Genomic DNA, 18,143 nt, shown 5'->3' with positions numbered 1-18,143 from the left:
CTCACCCTCTGTCATCCCCTTCTCCTCCTGTCCTCAATCTTTCCCAGCATCAGGGTCTTTTCAAATGAGTCAGCTCTTTGCATCAGGTGGCCGGCCAAAGGACTGGAATTTCAGCTTCAACATCGGTCCTTCCAATGAACACCCAGGGCTGATCTCCTTCAGAATGGACTGGTTGGATCTCCTTGCAGTCCAAGGGACTCTCAAGAGTCTTCTCCAACACCACAGTTCAAAAGCATCAATTCTTCGGCGCTCAGCTTCTTTACAGTCCAACTCTCATATCCATACATGACCACTGGAAAAACCATAGCTTTGACTAGACTGACCTTTGTTGGCAATGTAATGTCTCTGCTTTTTGATATGCTATCTAGGTTGGTCATAACTTTCCTTCCAAGGAGCAAGCATCTTTTAATTTCATGGCTGCAGTCACCATCTGCAGTGATTTTGGAGCCCAAAAAAATAAAGTCTGACACTGCTTCCCCATCTATTTCCCATGAAGTGATGGGACCAGATGCCATGATCTTAGTTTTCTGAATACTGAGCTTTAAGGCAACTTTTTCACTCTCTTCTTTCACTTTCATCAGGAGGCTCTTTAGTTTTTCTTCACTTTCTGCCGTAAGGGTGGTGTCATCTGCATATCTGAGGTTATTGATATTTCTCCCGGCAATCTTGATTCTAGCTTGTGCTTCCTCCAGAGCAGCGTTTCTCATGATGTACTCTGCATATAAGTTAAACAAGCAGGGTGACAATATACAGCCTTGACGTACTCCTTTTTCTATTTGGAACCAGTCTGTTGTTCCATGTCCAGTTCTAACTCAGTCCATCCAAAACAGTCTTCATCACATTAATCATTTAAAACACTCTCCTTCTCAGGTTACTCTTCTGTGCCAAAACAGTCAATCTCTTTACTCAATAAGCAGTTGAGAGATGCCCAACAACCTGCCCCAACAGTGCCTTTTCCAACTAGAGCAACCTCGACCTCCTCAGAACACCCACACTGTCCATTCCACAGTCACCCGCCTTACATAGCCAGTAATTATTTGCTCCCACAGTAACATCTCATCCCACCCAAAGATGTCGTGCCCTTGGGGGAGGAGGCTGATTCTTCTTCTCTTCTCTTTGCGGGCCCTGCAGCATGTGCGGGCACAGGAGAGCGCCCAGCATTCAGAGAACAGACGTGCCGTCCGTCACGGATTCTGGTTCGCTCCCCTATCCTGTTATTCAACATTTACATTATATTGAGAAAACTTTAACGATCCTTTTCATATTACTTTATTACAAATAACAACTTCCAGGGCAATTTCATATCAAATTAAAATAAAGACTAATTTTATTTAATTCACCAATGATTTCTAAAAGGATGTAAGTCTTTTTAGGTACAAGACTGCATTTACACATCGATTTCCAAATCGTACTAAAAAACATTTATCATTACTACAATTCTCATATTTCTACCAATTCACTCCATTTAGAATTTGCTTCAAGTTTATACAAAAGCTGTGGTACTTCGAACACAGCAATCTGTCTGAACTTCGCAAAAGCTTTCTGTATCAGAGACACTCACTCCCAACAGTGGTACTCCTCACGTTGACACACCGCTTAAAGGTCAAGGCTCTAAATTCTGCATTTTTAGCACCTAAATCCTGGTTTATGCTCTCCTTGTTCTGTTTGTCTTTAAAAGACATAAGAACATGATACCCAATTCCTAATTCCCTCTAAGACCTAACCAGGCAAAGTTTACCCAATAAAAAAATCTAAAATAAGAACCAATTACTAAGAAAGAAAATCATATACTTTGCAGCAAAGAAAGTTATAAATAGGAACTCAAATTCCAATTCTGATTATTCTCATTAAATTATTCTCTGGAACACTGCTTCTCCCTTGCCAGCACCCCCTTCTTCTCATGAATTCACTCACAGAGTGAACAGCTAGTCCTAATGTCTACAGTTTAATAGATGGTATGGTGGACGCAGTTAACATAATGGTGAATAAGTCAGGCATGGTTCCCGGACCCTCAGACCTGAAAGTCTGGTGAAGGGAAAACAGCCAGTTAAATAAGAAGCTATAAGACGATATGACAAGTGCCCCAGGACTGGTAAGCTGTACGATACCAGGGGGAGCACAGAAGCATGCACAGGTGAGCCACCGCGGGGAGGAGGGGGCTGAGGGGCCCTGAGACCCGAAAGGTGGGCAGGCCAAGGACGGACACAGCGAGGCTGGGGAAGCGGAGGCGAGAAATAATGCGATGAGGGAGTGAGAGACGAGCCACGCAGCTGAAGGTGCTGAACCCAAGGCCGGGGAGGCGAGGAGCCTGGACCCACCGAAGAGCCTCAGGGAGCGCGGGACGCACAACTCTTGGCTCAAAGAGCAGGAAACAGGAAACCGGAGGAGAGATGGGAACCATCAGCATACTCCTTCTGTGACCCAGGTGAGAGATAAAGGCTGGGACCAACGGAACGAACAGGAGACCGAACGGAAGCAGACCGGCTAGAGAGGCGCTCGGGAGACGAATCCGCGGGATCTGGGGGCCGGAAGCTCACGAGAGGACCACGCTGGTTTTGGTCCTTACACGCCCTCAGGCCTAGGAAGCACCTAACGCACAGGACGTACTGGATGAACACTGCAGAACAAATGAATCCAGAAAAACAAGGCGTCGCAGACGTCACCCAGGTCTACAGGACGGCTGGGCAGAGGGAGGTGCCGTTTACGGAGCGAGGAAACACAGGAAACGGGACGTATGAAGGCCTGGTGCCTGTGACCCACCCAAGGGCAGACCACGGGAGGGCAGGTGCATCCTGGAAGTGAAAACGCGAGGCAGCCGCAGCAGCTCAGCCAAACCACAGCTGGCAACGGGCGCTTCTCGGGGGCACGGCCACTGTCAGGGAGCACTGTGTGCGGCGCCACCCCAGCCACCGTTTAAACGTCCTGGGCTTACTAACTAATGGTTCTAACATCAAAGGTATCAAAACCTTACTCCTCTTTCCTGATCTGAGAACAGTAGCAAATAATCTTTTATTTGTTGACCAAGGTCATGGTAACTCAGGCCTCTGCTTTATAAAAATCCATTAATTATATAGTTTTGTTTCTTATGTACTTTTCTGAATGTGTATTAAATTTCCCAATAAAAAAAGTTTTTAAAAACCTTAACAAATTAGAGAGAAATCGCTTCATCAAAAGAACCTATTAAAAAAAGAGCAAACATCACATTTAATGGAGACATAAGAGATGTCTCTTTAAGGAAAGAAAACAGACAAAGATGCCTTCCATCACAATTACTATTCAGCACTCTCTGAGCTGCTGGTCAAAAATGCAGACCAGAAAAGGAAGATTTCCCCTTTAGAGTTTTTGCAACAAGTGGTGCTGCGGCACCTGGATATTCGCAGAAGAATCAAGCTGGACCTCTTCCTCACACCACGTGGAAACACAGAATGGATCAAAGGCCAACACGCAAGGACTGAAACTATGAAACCCACACAAGAAAACACAGACGTGAGTCTTCATGACTATGCATTACTCAGTCATTTCTTAGATGTGATATTAAAAGCACACGCAACAGAAGAAAAAAAATAAGCTGGACATCATCAAAATTTTAAACGTTTGTGCTCCAAAGGGGCCAAGCTCAGAGGGCTAACGGGATGAGATCATACAACGCCTGGGTGGGGAGGGTCCACAGTAAGAACTGAAGGCTGATTATCTAAAAGTATACAAAGGCAAATTGTAGATAATCAACACTCTCCCCACTTCTACTATGAACAGGGTAACAGAAAATGGAGGCAACCCTAGACAGAAGCAATCCAAGCCAGATGGGCGTCTCTGAAACTGAGCTACCCGGTCCCTGAGGGCAGGGCCTACACCACCTGTGTGCCCCGGCAGCTGCCACAGGACCTGGCGTCTAAGAAACAATAAATATGTGGCCAAAAAAACTTAATAAAGGATCATTTAAATTTTTAAAGATTCATACCTCAGAAGTGCATTATGGAGACAGAACAGGAAATTTCTCTTCTCTAGATATTAAAAAAAAAAGTAAAGGAAGATACAGTAATAGCTTTCTTCACAATAATGAAGACACTGACTTACACTTCAGAGTTATTTCCCACTGAAAACCCTTGCTAGCAAGATTATGCTCAAAATCCTTCAAGATACGCTTCAGCAGTATGTGAACCGATAACTTCCAGATGTACGAGCTGGATTTAGAAAAGGCAGAGGAACCAGAGATCAAATTACCAATATCTGTTGGATCACAGAAAAAGCAAGGGAATTCCAGAAAAAAAAACATCTGCTTCATTGACTACAGTCTTTGACTGTGTGGGTTACAACAAACTTGAAAATTCTTAAAGAGATGGGAATGCCAGACCACCTTATCTGCCTCCTGAGAAATCTGTATGCAGGTCAAGAAGCAACAGGTTGAACCGGACATGGAACAATAGACCTGTCCCAAATTGGGAAAGGAGTACATCAAGGCTGTATATTGTCACCCTGCTTATTTAACTTCTATGCAGAGTATACCATTTGAAATGCCTGGCTGGATGAATCACAAGCTAGAACCAAGATTGTTGGGAGAAATATCAATAACCTCAGATATGCAAATAACAACACCCTAATGGCAGAAAGTGAAGAGGAACTAAAGAGCCTCTTGATGAGAGTGAAAGGGGAAAGTGAAAAAGTTGGCTTAAAACTCAACATTCAAAAAATGAAGATCATGGCATCTGATCCCATCACTTCATGGCAAATAGATGGGGGAAAAGTGGAAACAGTGACATGTTTTATTCTCTTGGGCTCCAAAACCACTGGAGAAAATGAAGCCATGAAATAAAAGATGCTTGCTCCTTAAAAGAAAACCTATGACAAACCTAGACAGCATATTGAAAAGCAGAGACATTATTTTGTCAACAAAGGTCTCTATATTCATTGGAAGAACTGATGCAGAAGTTGAAGCTCCAGTACATTGGCCACCTGATACAAAGAGCCGATCTTGGAAAAAAGACCCTGATGCTAGAAAAGACTAAAGGCAGGAGGAGAAGGGGATGGCAGAAGATGAGATGGTTGGATGGCATCATCGACTCAATGGACATGAGTTTGAGCAAACTCCGGGAGATACTGAAGGATACGGAAGCCTGGATTGCTGCAGTCCATGGGGTCACAAAGAGATAGGACTGAACAACAGAAACCCTCGAGCCGTGGCGATCCTGACGTTAACAGGCATCAGTAGAGACAGTCGAGCAGGCGCACAGCGTCTCCTTGTACCTGGCCACTGTGCCAGTGGTGAACATCCTCTGAGCACCGCGAGTCCCAGCAGGAAGACCCTCCGACGCCAGCCCCGCACGCCAGGTGGGGCACAAGTGGACGGGCCGCCTCCCTTGGGTCCCTGAGCTCCCAGCAGGTAGGAAGGCTCTCAGCGGATGGGGCCGGACTCTGTCAGCCTGTATCCCAGACACTGACAGGAGGTGAGTCATCCTTCTGACCTCATTTTTCACGATGTTTACCTTCAAAGGGGGCAGTTTAAACACTCGGAAGAAAGGCAACAAGAGGCATGAGCACAAAACAGTGAAGCTGAGTCCTAAGAGCCAGACAGCACGTGTGGAGCTTCAGGCCCTGTCTCACGGCTAGCCCAGCCAACTTTCAAAATGAGTGAATGAAAGAATAAAAATCACTAAAAACAGATACCTGGCAAAAACACTGCAGAGAAACAAAGAAAATAAACCTGCTTCCCATGAAATGTCCCATATAAATAAAACTCAGTTCATAAAACTGTGTTCATAAAAAAACAAAGTTCAAAATAAATACGGCGCATAACACCGCCTACTGTGGAGGCCCATGCAACAGAAGGGTGGGCCTCTCTTGGCCCCAAAGGGCCCCCACAAACCCAGTCTCCACGCGAGCAAGGACGAGCGCCCCACCTGCCGCAGACGCACGGCCCGGACACGCGCCCCTGCTTTCTCCTCCCTGGCGCGGCCGCGCCTGGAGGAGCGGCTCTCCTCTCCCCGTGCAGCCGACCTACTCTGTGTTTCAAGTTTTCTCTGGAGCCTGTCCCTGAAGCTCAGGGATGGTGCAATCTTCAGGGGCAAGAAACCATATTACTGAACTGAAACTCTGAACAGTATGTCAAAATAGGGGGAACTTCAGCTAAGAGTTAAGGAAACAGATCTGGAAAGGTGATGAAGTTTCGATCCTTACAGTCAGTGTCACTGACAAACTTTTACACACCAGGGCAGTGATCTAAGTTTGCCAGCGACGTGTCAAGCCCTGCAAGAGACAAGGTTCACAATCTACATGCTTTGAACCGGTCTCAGGTTTCCCAAGGAGAAGGTCAACAAAGGGATATGTGATGATAATTAGAAGAAAGCATTAATTACTGATTAATAGAATTCAGGTCTAGTTAAGACAGGCTTGAAACTTCAAGATTCTGTTTAGGCCACCACCGGCCACTAAACCACAAACAGATAACTTGATATCATGTGCCTCCTGACAGAAGTATACACCATCACCTATGAAATACTCTTGCCTAAAATTCAAATCTAAATCAGATCAAATCTATGGATCTGACAATCAGTTTATGGAAAATACAGGAGACCATGTTAGCATTATAAGCATGCAGTCAACAGAATAAAGATTGTGGGCAATTCTATAGTACAAACAATTCAGTTTTTAAACAAATAAAATGCAGAGAAAAAAAATGAGCAGGAAACTATGGATTAAGAGAGTCTTAAGATACACAAGAACCAAAATGCAGATCTTACCTGAATAAATCAATTGTTGAAAAACAAAAAAAACCCATGAACCACCAGGGAAATGTAAACACTACCTGATACCTTATGGTTTTAGGGAGTAAATGTTCAATTTTTAGGTGTGCTAAATAATTTGTAATTGTTTTCACTTAAATTCCTATCCCTTAGAAATATATGTTGAAATATTTACAAATAAAGTATGTGATAATTAGGACTGGCTGTAAAATAACCCAGAGTATTGGGGACGAGGAAAGAAAGGTGTGAAAATCAAACAAGACTGGCTACGAGCTGCCAACTTCCGAGGATTCATTACCCTACTGTTTATATGCTGAAATATTTCATAATTTAAAAGTTTAAAAAGAAAAAGAAGGTGGGTCACTAGATCTAAATTTCATAAGTGGAAGCCAGGTTTTGCGGGATACGCTGTGGACACTCAAAGCGTGGCTGCAGAACAGGTCCCCAAACAGCCCCAGTGCCATGGTCTGTCAGGATGGTAGGAACAAGCCTTCTCTGCATCCTTATGTAACCCCGATAAGCACATGCACACAACACCGCATCAGAAACTACACGCGGATCAGTTCTCTACACCGAAAGCTAAGGCTTCAGTCTTCCAACCAACCTGTCTTATGAAACAAACACAAATTCTACGTGCCTGATTAAACGTCAAGTCTCCCAAACTTACTCAAATCGATTACAGTCTAAAATTTAAGAAAAATATCTTAAATTATACTTCAAAGGCAGAAGAATAAATAAATTTAAAGCAAAAAAATAAAGTCACCAATTTGAGCAAGCTTCAACTAGTAACCCAAATGAAGTTTCAATTCAATTCCTTGCCCTAAGTTCTGGGTCAGGATTTTGCATCTGGATCTGGGACTTCCCTGGTGGCCCAGAGTTTAAGACTACCTGCTCCCACTCCAGGAGGCTGGGGTTAGAGCCCTAATCGAGAGGAACTAACATTTGGCATCCTGCATGGCACAATGAGTAGCCAAAAAAAATTTTTTTTAATTAAAAAAAATTTTTTAAGATCTTTCTTCTGGTTTATTATTACTATTTGAGACACTACAGATTAATTAACAATTAACTTCCCTCTTCCATCATCTTTAAGAAAACAGGACTACATGAAACAGTCCCAAATACCAAAGAATGTGACCCTCGCCCACCAACCCGAGAGAGCCAGAAGGCTAGAACAGTAAAACGGTTTGTAGCCAATTTCCCATCATGAATGATAATAGGAACCAGCTGCTGCTGCTAAGCTGCTTCAGTCCTGTCCGACTCTGTGCGACCCCATAGACGGCAGCCCACCAGGCTTCCCTGTCCCTGGGATTCTCCAGGCAAGAACACTGGAGTGGGTTGCCATTTCCTTCTCCAATGTGTGAAAGTGAAAAGTGAAAGTGAAGTCACTCAGTCGTGTCCGACTCTTCTTGACCCCATGGACTGCAGCCCACCAGGCTCCTCTGTGCATGGCATTTTCCAGGCAAGAGTCCTGGAGTGGGGTGCCATTGCCTTCACTAGCCTTCTCCAAATTCTATTTAGATTCTAAAATGTATCAATTGCTAAATAATAAGACGCACAGAGTCGGGCACAGTAATTCATTCGATAAATGAATGTGAAAGAGTAAAGGACGGATGGGACTAATCTCCCCACCACGGCCCCCAGGCTGCCCTCCGGGGGCTCCCCTCCACGGCCCCCAGGCTGCCCTCCGGGGGCTCCCCTCCACGGCCCCCAGGCTGCCCTCCGGGGGCTCCCCTCCACGGCCCCCAGGCTGCCCTCCGGGGGCTCCCCTCCACGGCCCCCAGGCTGCCCTCCGGGGGCTCCCCTCCACGGCCCCCAGGCTGCCCTCCGGGGGCTCCCCTCCACGGCCCCCAGGCTGCCCTCCGGGGGCTCCCCTCCACGGCCCCCAGGCTGCCCTCCGGGGGCTCCCCTCCACGGCCCCCAGGCTGCCCTCCGGGGGCTCCCCTCCACGGCCCCCAGGCTGCCCTCCGGGGGCGCCCCTCCACGGCCCCCAGGCTGCCCTCCGGGGGCGGTGCTGATGAGCGTCACAGGGGCCAGAGCAGGCGGGGAAGGGAAATAAGCTCAAGCAGCTAGCTCGCCCTTCAGTAACAGGAGCGCAATCTTCTGCCTCTAGTGCCGGGCTTAGCGCCCTAAAATACCCCTCACTCATGAGTAACAAAGCCTCTGGAACTAAGCAGAAACCAACATTTTGGGAGTCTTCTCAGATATCTTGGGCCCGAATTTTCCCCTTCCAAAAGTCAACAGGAAAACGAAGTTATCCTTAATAGTGAAAACATGATACAATCTCCATAAAAAGTCCTCAAAACATCTTCCCACTGAAACTGCTCTCTCAAAAATTATAAATGACCAAATCTAAGTTTTTTCCCCAGGCCTGGTCCTCAATTTCCTTTCACGTTATCGACCATTCATTCCTGAAACTCCTCAGTATCACTGGGCTTTCGTGGCTCTCCTCTTGCTGCTGTAACAAAGGATCAAAACTCAGTGGCTTAAAAGTGCACGTATTCATCTACACATCTGGAGGACAGAAGCCTAAAGTCGGTCCCACTGGCCGACACCCAGGTTTGGCAGGACACGCTTGGGGGAGGCTCTTCAGAGCACTCCATTCCGTGGCCTTTTCGGTGGCAAGAGCCTGCCGGCCTGGGTTGGAGAGCCTCCAAGACGCTCCTGTCTCTGGTTTCTGCCACCACCATCTCCTACGACTGACTGTTCTCCCACCTCCCCTTTATAAAGACCCTGAAGATGACACTGGGCTCACCTAGACAGCCCCAGGCTCATCCTCCCATCGAAGACCCTAAGCGTAATCACCTTGCAAAGCCCCTTTCCCCTGGAAGGGAAGCCATCCGCAGGGTTCCAGGATTGGGACAGGCACAGCCCCGGGGGGCACGCCTCAGCCTACCACCCTGAGAGGCACGCCGGCCTCCTCTCTCCCACCTGACTGTGCCTTCTGCTCTTCTATATTTTCTCCCATCCTTTCCCACACTCATCAGTGCTCACCTTGACGCTTGTGTCCAAGTCTCATTTTAAACGTGAAGAACTGGAGCCTAGACGGGGCGATGACCAGCCCCGAGTCACACGGACGTAGACAGGATCCTCCTACTCGGGTGTCTTCAGAGCAGCAGAGCCCCGTGCCAGACTGAGCCCTCCTCCTGTCTGAACAAGGCAGCGTCTCCCTCAGGCGGGAGCTGGCTGCACAACGCTCTTCTCCGCCCTCTCGGCGGGCTCTTTCCTCTCCATCCCCATTCATTCTGAAATCCAGCTGCAGCTTCCTACTCCGAAGAGCTGACGCTTCGGCTGTGCCACCTCTCCTGCCCAAACCCAAAGCTCTCCACCAAGGACTGCACACTCTTGGACGCCGCCCCGCCCTGTCCCCGCTGCCAACATGCCACCCCCTTCCTACAACATGCCACCTGCTACCTGTCTCCCTGAACTGCCTTCCTCGTCCCTCCACTTAGAAGTGAGTCACAGAGCTGCTGCTGCTAAGTCGCTTCAGTCGTGTCCGACTCTGTGCGACCCCATAGACGGCAGCCCACCAGGCTTCCCTGTCCCTGGGATTCTCCAGGCAAGAACACTGGAGTGGGTTGCCATTTCCTTCTCTAATGCACGAAGGTGCAAAGGAGTCACAGAGCACACCACTCTAAAAGGAACTGCTTTTTCACTTATCCATCTCTAAACCGGACTGAGTCACTTGTGGTCAGAAGCCGTTCCTACCAACACACACACAAAGCAGCCCCGCTCCAACCATGGTGTCACTTTCTTCAGTTACTTGCCATCAGAAAATACCAAACGGGAAATTCCAGAAATGAGCAATTCCCAAGTCTTAAATTGACCAATTGTTCGGATGAGCAACCTGGCCCACCGGCTCCGCCCCATTCATTCTGAAACCTCTGTCCAGCAGGCCCAGGCTGCCCACCCATCAGGGAGGAAAGACAGTGCCACGGACCCTTGAGCTGTGCAGGTCTACGCAGAGCCGACTTTCCTCCATGTACTGCGGTGCTAGACAGCACCCAGGGGGCTGACTGCAGATGCGGAGCCTGGGACCGGAGGCCCGGCTACCGCGGGGCATCAGCACCCTGACCCACCTGGAGTACGAGCAGGGCTTGACGCCACGTGCGGCTTCAGGCACCCACCGTGGACACGGGCGACTGCTGCAGAGATCAGCACAGGCTCACAGGGTACCACCAGGCATGCAGCAGCGGTGCGAGTTGATCATGGCAGAAGAGCTCTCGCCTAAACATGTGCTGCTGCTGCTGCTAAGTCACTTCAGTCGTGTCTGACTCTGTGCGACCCCATCAACGGCAGCCCACCAGGCTCCCCCGTCCGTGGACTCTCCAGGCAAGAGCACTGGAGTGGGTGCCGCCGCCACGTGCGTGCGCTAAATATATAAAGAGCGCACGCTAACAATGGCACCGCATTCAAACGGCAAAGCCTGCGCTTTCCAAGCCACTGAACGACACGGGAAAAGGATCCCCAAGGGAAATCAGGGAGCACAGCGTGTGGCACTAACTCGCTTTGTAAATACAGCCTTCACACAGACAAACTCAATATAAGGAACAATTGAAAAAAACCTGAAGGGAACACACTGAGATGGCATTTCTCTCAGAGCAGCCTGATTTGCCAACAAAGGTCTGTCTAGTCAAGGCTTTGGTTTTTCCAGTGGTCACGTATGGATGTGAGACTTGCACTGTGAGGAAAGCTGGGCACCGAAGAATTGATGCTTTTGAACTTGGTGTTGGAGAAGGCTCTTGAGAGTCTCTTGGACTGCAAGGAGATCCAACCAGTCCATCCTAAGGGAGACCAGTCCTGGGTGTTCATTGGAAGGACTGATGCTGAAGCGGAACTCTGAGCTGGTGATGGACAGGGAGGCCTGGCGTGCTGTGATTCATAGGGTCGCAAGAGTCGAACACGATTGAGTGACTGAACTGAACTGAGCCTGATTTTAAATTGTATCTACCTTTCCCTCCTGTTTTCTACCCAGTTTTACGATGAGCAGTACAGTGTAGCAAGAGGCTCATGACACAAAGCTAAGCACAGGGACTTGACCCTCCACCTGCCTCAGCGTAAATAAATTCCAACTTCGCCACTCGTTACCTGTGCAACCCTGGCAGTGCGTCCCATTCCCCATCTCTGTAGGATCCAGAAAATGATAAAGTACCTGCCTCATGAGTCCTTTGTATACTCATGAGTTAACAGGTAAGAACTTAGAACAGGCCCTGGCTCAGAGTGAATACCATCCAAGTGGGAGCTACTGTCGGACAAGGCAATGGCACCCACTCCAGCACTCTTGCCTGGAAAATCCCATGGACGGAGGAGCCTGGTGGGCTGCAGTCCATGGGGTCGCTAAGAGTCAGACATGACTGAGCGACTTCACTTTCACTTTTCACTTTCATGCATTGGAGAAGGAAATGGCACCCCACTCCAGTGTTCTTGCCTGGAGAATCCCAGGGACGGGGCAGCCTGGTGGGCTGCCTTCTGTGGGGTTGCACAGAGTCAGACACGACTGAAGCGACTTAGCAGCAGCAGCAGCAGGGAGCAACTGTTACTACTTCGACCAGCTACCGCTGCTGCCCCTGTGATTAAAGATTACAAAGTATTATTACTAGTATTAAGACTGTCGTTGAAAGTTACTTACCACCGCATAACTATTAACATGGCTTTTTTAAAATGACATCAAGTACTGATAAGGACAGAAGCAATGTTTATGGTGGCTTTATTCATTATTACCAAAACTGTAAATAATCAAAGCGTCCTTCACCTGGTGGACAGACAAGCTGTGGTGCGTCTGCACAGTGGGACACGTCTCCACAAGACCAGCACGCTGCGGACACGCGCAACCACACAAGGGACTCCACACGTCACCGCCGACGGACGCGGCCCGATTCAGAGGCCACAGCGCAGGCTCCGCCGCTCGGCCCCGTGACTCCCGCCAGAACATGACGGAGGGCCGGGGCCGCGGGGTCCCGGCCGAGATGCAGGTGTGGCTGCGCCGCGGCGTGCGTCCGCCGTAACCCAGAGTCTAACACACACCTACACACAGACGCAGACACGCACACCCTACACTGAAAAGACAAAACGGGCAAGGACTGGACTTGAATTTACCAGAACGCCTGTCCAGCCCTCTACCTTTAACAGAACCGTGCTTCGTCTACACACAATGACAGCTTGGCTGCTGTGAAATACAGAGAAGATCCTGAAGCCGACATCACAGTAGACAGCTCCTTTACGGGACTTCAAGCAAGGGGAACAAAAATTTGGCTAAGGAGCACATAAAAGGTGGTGGTTAGACAACTTGTGTCTGTCCTCCCCCAGCTCTCCCACCTCCCAATAAACCACCATGAAAACGAGCTTCATTTTCAAATCTGGCTTTGAAGTCCACGATGGCATCACGACTGGAGACAAGACTGGGAAGGCAAGGCCAGGTGGCCTCCTACGAAGCAGGCTGAGAGGTCAGCGACCAGAATGACTCAGCAGGCGTGCTCCAGACCCACGGTGATGAAAACGCCGGCAGACTCTCTTATTCCCAGATCACCCTGGGCCCTAAGGCGAGCATTCACCAGTATACTGGGTAAGTCACTTCACACGTGGAACTGTAAGAGGAATAAACAATGAAGTTGGAGTAAAAGAGAAAAGGTAAAGAAGACAACTTTTATCCTAGTTATAAAATAGGTCATGGGGGTGTAATGACAGCATAGTGATCGTGGTCAAAAAGACTGCAACCCAAGTTTGAAAGCTGCAAGAAAAGTGCACCTTAAAAGTTCTCATCATGAGGGAAAGCCCTAACTTGGCGTGATGACTAGAAGCAGAGGCTGATAGTGCTAAATGTCAACCACAAGCTTCCCCGGTGGCCCAGGGGCTAAGAACCCGCCTGCCGACGCAGGAGCACGGGTTTGACCCCTGGTCGGGGAAGATTCCACGTGCCGCGGGGCAACCAAGCCCGGGGTCCCAACCACTGAGCCCGCACCCGCACCCTAGAGCCCGGGCCCCACAGGAGACGCCACCTCGATGAAGAGCAGGACCCGCTCGCCGCAACTGGAGAAAGCCCGAACAGTAACGAAGACCCAGCACAGCCATAAATTAAAAAATGGAAACACAGGTGACTTCCACGAGGTGTCTAAACACCTCAATTTAAAAAAAGAATACACATTTTACTTTAGCATACAAACCAGCACACAGACGTACCATCTGGATCCGAAGTGAAGGCTTCTCACCTTTGTCTTCTGTCTCACTGAACAGAAACCGCTCAGCCTTTCTTCCTTCCCTCACCTATCCCCGCCTAGTCTCTTCCAGGGAAACAGATCCTTTTCATTCCCCTCAGGACACAAGGGCAGACTGAGGCAGCTCTAGAATGACCGAGGCCACTAGGAGTTGAATTCCAGTCTGGGGTGACCCTGAGGCGCAAATGTGGACTCTGAGACCACCAGGAAACCCGCCTGAACTTGCATCAGGCACAGCGTCCCTCTAGCCTCCTCGGTATGGTCCAGATGGAGGCTGGTCTTGAGCGCAGAGCCCCGAGGACCAGCATCAGCGTCGTCCCCACACCCGCAGACACAGCGCCCACGGCGTGCGTTCTGGGGGGAAGCGCAGGTGCCCGTTTTGACAAAGCCCAGAAAATCCTTCCAAAAGCAAGTGGCTGCCTCTCAGCAGCCCAATAAATTGGCTGACTCAGGTCTACGAGCCTGTATCTGGCCCCAGAGGACCCAAGAGCATAACACTAAGGACATGAGATAGGCGGTAATAAAAAACCTTACCACATAAACACGTAAAAAGAAAATGTTTAAAGTACCAGCCCACACTGAATTACAAGCCCACACTTCAAGCCCAACAATACAGACACACAAACGAAACGGGAATTGCCCTGTGAGCAGGCATGCTCTTCCGAGGGTTACGTAACTCAGTTAACACCCTTTTCATGGACGACCCTGCATGCACACCAAATCTTAATTTATTTGCCCATGTCTAGTTGGTATGCATCAGTTTCCAAGGCTTTCACCAGAGCAGGGCTAACCTTCAAGATACTTCTTATCCGGATCTATTTCAAGCATTATTAGCAGGCGCCCTGGAACTTATCTTTGATTCAAGCACCTCCTGGCAGAAGCAAAGGCTGCCAAAAAAGAACGGTCTAAGTCAAAAGCAGGGTCAAGGCACCGCGCCCTGAAACACAAAACGCCTACTGTAACCTTGAGGGGGAAGAGGGATCGTCCAGCAACGTCTGCTGGGGTTTCTCCCAGCCGGCCCAGAGGCCGTGGCCAGAACGTGGCCAGCAGCAATCGTCCCGATAATTCACACCACACTTGCAGGCCAGTGGCTATTTTAGCGAAGTAATTCAGGTGCGCGTACCACTCTCCGCTTCACAGAAGGACAGGCAGACACCTGATGGCCGTGCAGCCGCTGGCAGCTCCCGCCCCACGTTTCAAAAGCACCCTTTTAGGTACCTTAAGAGTTCTTCAGGCTTTGGAGAAACACACTGTAACTCTGTGGAAACGGACTAGGAAGAGTTCCTGAGCCAATAAAGGCCCCGTCTTGATTCAAAACAAAGAGATGGTCTGTTGTTTCCCCTCAAATCTTCCAGCAGCTTAGCCAGTGGCTGAAATTCGTCAAGTACTGACTACACCTGGTCAACTCAACTCGCCACGAGCTCTGCAAGTAGGAGCAATACCACAAAGCGCTTGCAGGTGTTTCAGAGAAAACGCCATGGCTGCCATCTGCTCCCTCTCCTAGTTTAGGAGATCACAGAATGTGAAGATCACAGGAGCTGAGAGAAGCTGCAAGTCACAATCTAGGGTGGTAATTAACAGGGAAAGAAAGACTCCAAGAGGCCCAGTCTCAGGGAAAGGGGTCAGAAAGGTGGTCTCCTGGTGTGGGAAGAACCACCAGGCGCGGCCTCGCGCCGGGTGCTGGTCTTGGGGTGCTGCTAAAACGAGTGTGGTCGGGCGGACGCATCGGGCAGAGGCAGCTAAAAGAAACAGGGCCACTGAGTTACACTCAGAAAACTGCCTCAATGAAGAACACTTGCGCTAGAAATGGCTATTTCTCTATCCTCTAGGATCCCTTCAAGTGGTTTTTTCAGAACCTAGACCTCCCAAATACATCTGAAAAGTAAAAACGCACCCTCTCAAAGAGCTCAGAAATTTAAAATGCACGTGGCCCTCTTAGCGTCCATCTTATACATATTCAGCTCCTTACTAGATGAAATATGAGGCTCTGGAGTTTAAATATGAAAAATCCATGCCTAATGGCAATTTCTCTCTTCTAATCCCATACAAGCAACAATTTTCTGAGCTTCAGATTCATCACCTATAAAACGGTTATTATATCACTAACAAACACCTACCTCAAAGGATCACTGCTGAGATTCACATGCAGTGAGACATAAAATAATTTTTAAACAGCAAAGAATTACACAAATGTTTTTTGGGCTCCAAAATCACAGATGGTGACTGCAGCCATGAAATTAAAAGACACTTGCTCCTTGGAAGAAGAGCTATGATCAACCTAGACGGCATATTAGAAAGCAGAGACATTGTCAACCAAGGTCCATCCAGTCAAAGCTATGGCTTTTTCAGTAGTCATGTATGGATGTGAGAGCTGGAATATAAAGAAAGCTGAGCGCCAAAGAATTGATGTTTTTTAAACTGTGGTGTTGGAGAAGACTCTTAAGAGTCCCTTGGACTGCAAGGAGATCCAACCAGTCCATCCTAAAGGAAATCAGTCCTGAATACATTCACTGGAAGGATTGATGCTGAAGCTGAAACTCCAATACTTTGGCCACTTGATGCGAAGAACTGACTGATTTGAAAAGACCCTGATGCTGGGAAAGATTGAAGGCGGGAGGAGTAGGAGTCAACAGAGGATAAAATGGTTGGATGGCATCACCAACTGATGGACATGAGTTTAAGTAAACTCCAGGAGTTGATGATGGACAGGGAGGCCTGGTGTGCTGCAGTCCATGGGGTAGCAAAGAGTCAGACAGGACTGAGCGACTGAACTGAACTGGTTGCTCTCTGAGGTGGGGCACCGTTCTGAGGGTAAAAACACGGACACAAGCAGGGTAAAGAGAAGGTCCTTTGCTCTGAAAGAAAGGGCTGGAAACACAGCGAGGACCCATGCTAAGCTCCTGGCTAGCGTGTTCAGAGAAGTGGCATGACGCAGGCTTGTGTTATTATTTAGAAGTGCATTCTCATGCCAACGCACCCACTTGCACAGACAGCAGCAGAAGGAAATCAAGAAGGATTAAGAGTGGGTGTCCAGCTCCCGGCCCCCTTAAATAACTGATGAAGTTGCACGTGGAGAGGGAGGGTGGAGTTAATCCGGACAGTGACACGGAACACGGGGGCATAAGATGGGCGCAGCGAAGGCGCTGGTACCGAGCACACCAGGTGGTCCACGGGCTGTGGCCCGGCCTGGGCACGTCATTCCCGCAAGGCTGTCGGGGCGGGAGAAGACAGGCTCCCCCCAAGCATCGAGCCAGGGGACCCGGCAGGTGGCCTCTCCGCCTGCGCGCCTGACGCGGCGGGGAGAGCCTGAGGTCGCGCTGCCACGAGCTGGGCCCGGGGTCCCGAAGCCGCCCCCGGACCTTCGCAAACCCGAGGACGCGGCGCGGACCAGCCCCGCTCTCGGGAGCACGGACAGCCGGCCTCCGCGAGGGCACCGGGCCGGCGGCGCGGGCGCGCACCGGGGGACACCGCGCGCACCGGGCGGGGGCGCTGGACGCCGCCGGGCGGCGCGGACCCCGGCTCGGCCACCCGCCCCGCGCGCTCACCTGGTGCAGGGCGGTCAGGCCGTCTACGTTGGCCGTGTCCACGTCGGCGCCCCGGGCCAGGAGCCGCCTCACTTCGTCGGTGTCCCCGCTGGAGCAGGCGGCCAGGAACACAGCGCCGTCCTCGAAGCGGACCCGCGGGCCCCCGCGCCGAGCCTGTGGCCCCGCGCCCGGCCGGTCAGCGGGCTCCTGCTCAGTCGGCGAGCCCCGCCAGCGCCGCAGCTGCTCGGCCCGCCGCGCCCGCGCCGACTCGGCCCGCTTCCCGCCCAGGTGCTCCAGCTCGGCCATTGCCGCCGCTGCCCCGGGCCGCCGCCGCTGCCGCAGCGAGCGCCTCAGCCGGGAGCTGAGGGCGGAGTCCGGCGCGCAGCCATCTTTACTGCTCCGCCGCCCGCACGCCCCGCGGCCTCAGCACGCAGGCGCGGCGACGCCCCGAGGCATCACGGGACTTGTGGTGGGAGCGCCTCGCGCGCCCCACCACCCCAGGCGCCCCCGGGACCGACCGGAACTTCAATTCCCTGGATGCATCCGGAAAGAGGCGGGGTCGGGAGGCTCCCGGTCTGGCAGCGGACGCACGGGGTCACCTCTGCCCTGAAGGCGGGAGCTGTCCGCGGCCCGAGTCACCTCCGTGCGCTTGTTGGAGGCCGTAGTTTATTCTT

General features: G+C 50.4%; 1 protein-coding gene across 25 annotated transcripts in view; it reads right to left on the bottom strand.

The window, feature by feature from the left end:
• Positions 1 to 17,890, bottom strand: part of PPP1R12B (protein phosphatase 1 regulatory subunit 12B) — a 171,140-nt gene extending 153,250 nt beyond the window's left edge. For 10 of the 25 annotated variants that reach the window (XM_025285256.3, XM_044942596.2, XM_044942597.2 and 7 more), the window contains exon 1: positions 17,491 to 17,889. In XM_025285256.3, the coding sequence (XP_025141041.3) occupies positions 17,491 to 17,775 (285 nt within the window). In that variant the 5' untranslated portion in view covers positions 17,776 to 17,889. Of the gene's footprint in view, positions 1 to 15,163; positions 16,137 to 17,490 lie in introns of those variants that run through there. The other 15 variants (XM_025285258.3, XM_025285257.3, XM_044942602.2 and 12 more) reach the window with 5 other exon arrangements.
• Between the last annotated feature and the right edge of the window lie 253 nt (positions 17,891 to 18,143).

This window comes from Bubalus bubalis, chromosome 5 (assembly GCF_019923935.1).
Source record: "Bubalus bubalis isolate 160015118507 breed Murrah chromosome 5, NDDB_SH_1, whole genome shotgun sequence".
In the NCBI taxonomy this organism is placed as follows: Eukaryota; Metazoa; Chordata; class Mammalia; order Artiodactyla; family Bovidae; genus Bubalus; species Bubalus bubalis.
This window is presented reverse-complemented; position numbering and strand designations above follow the sequence as displayed.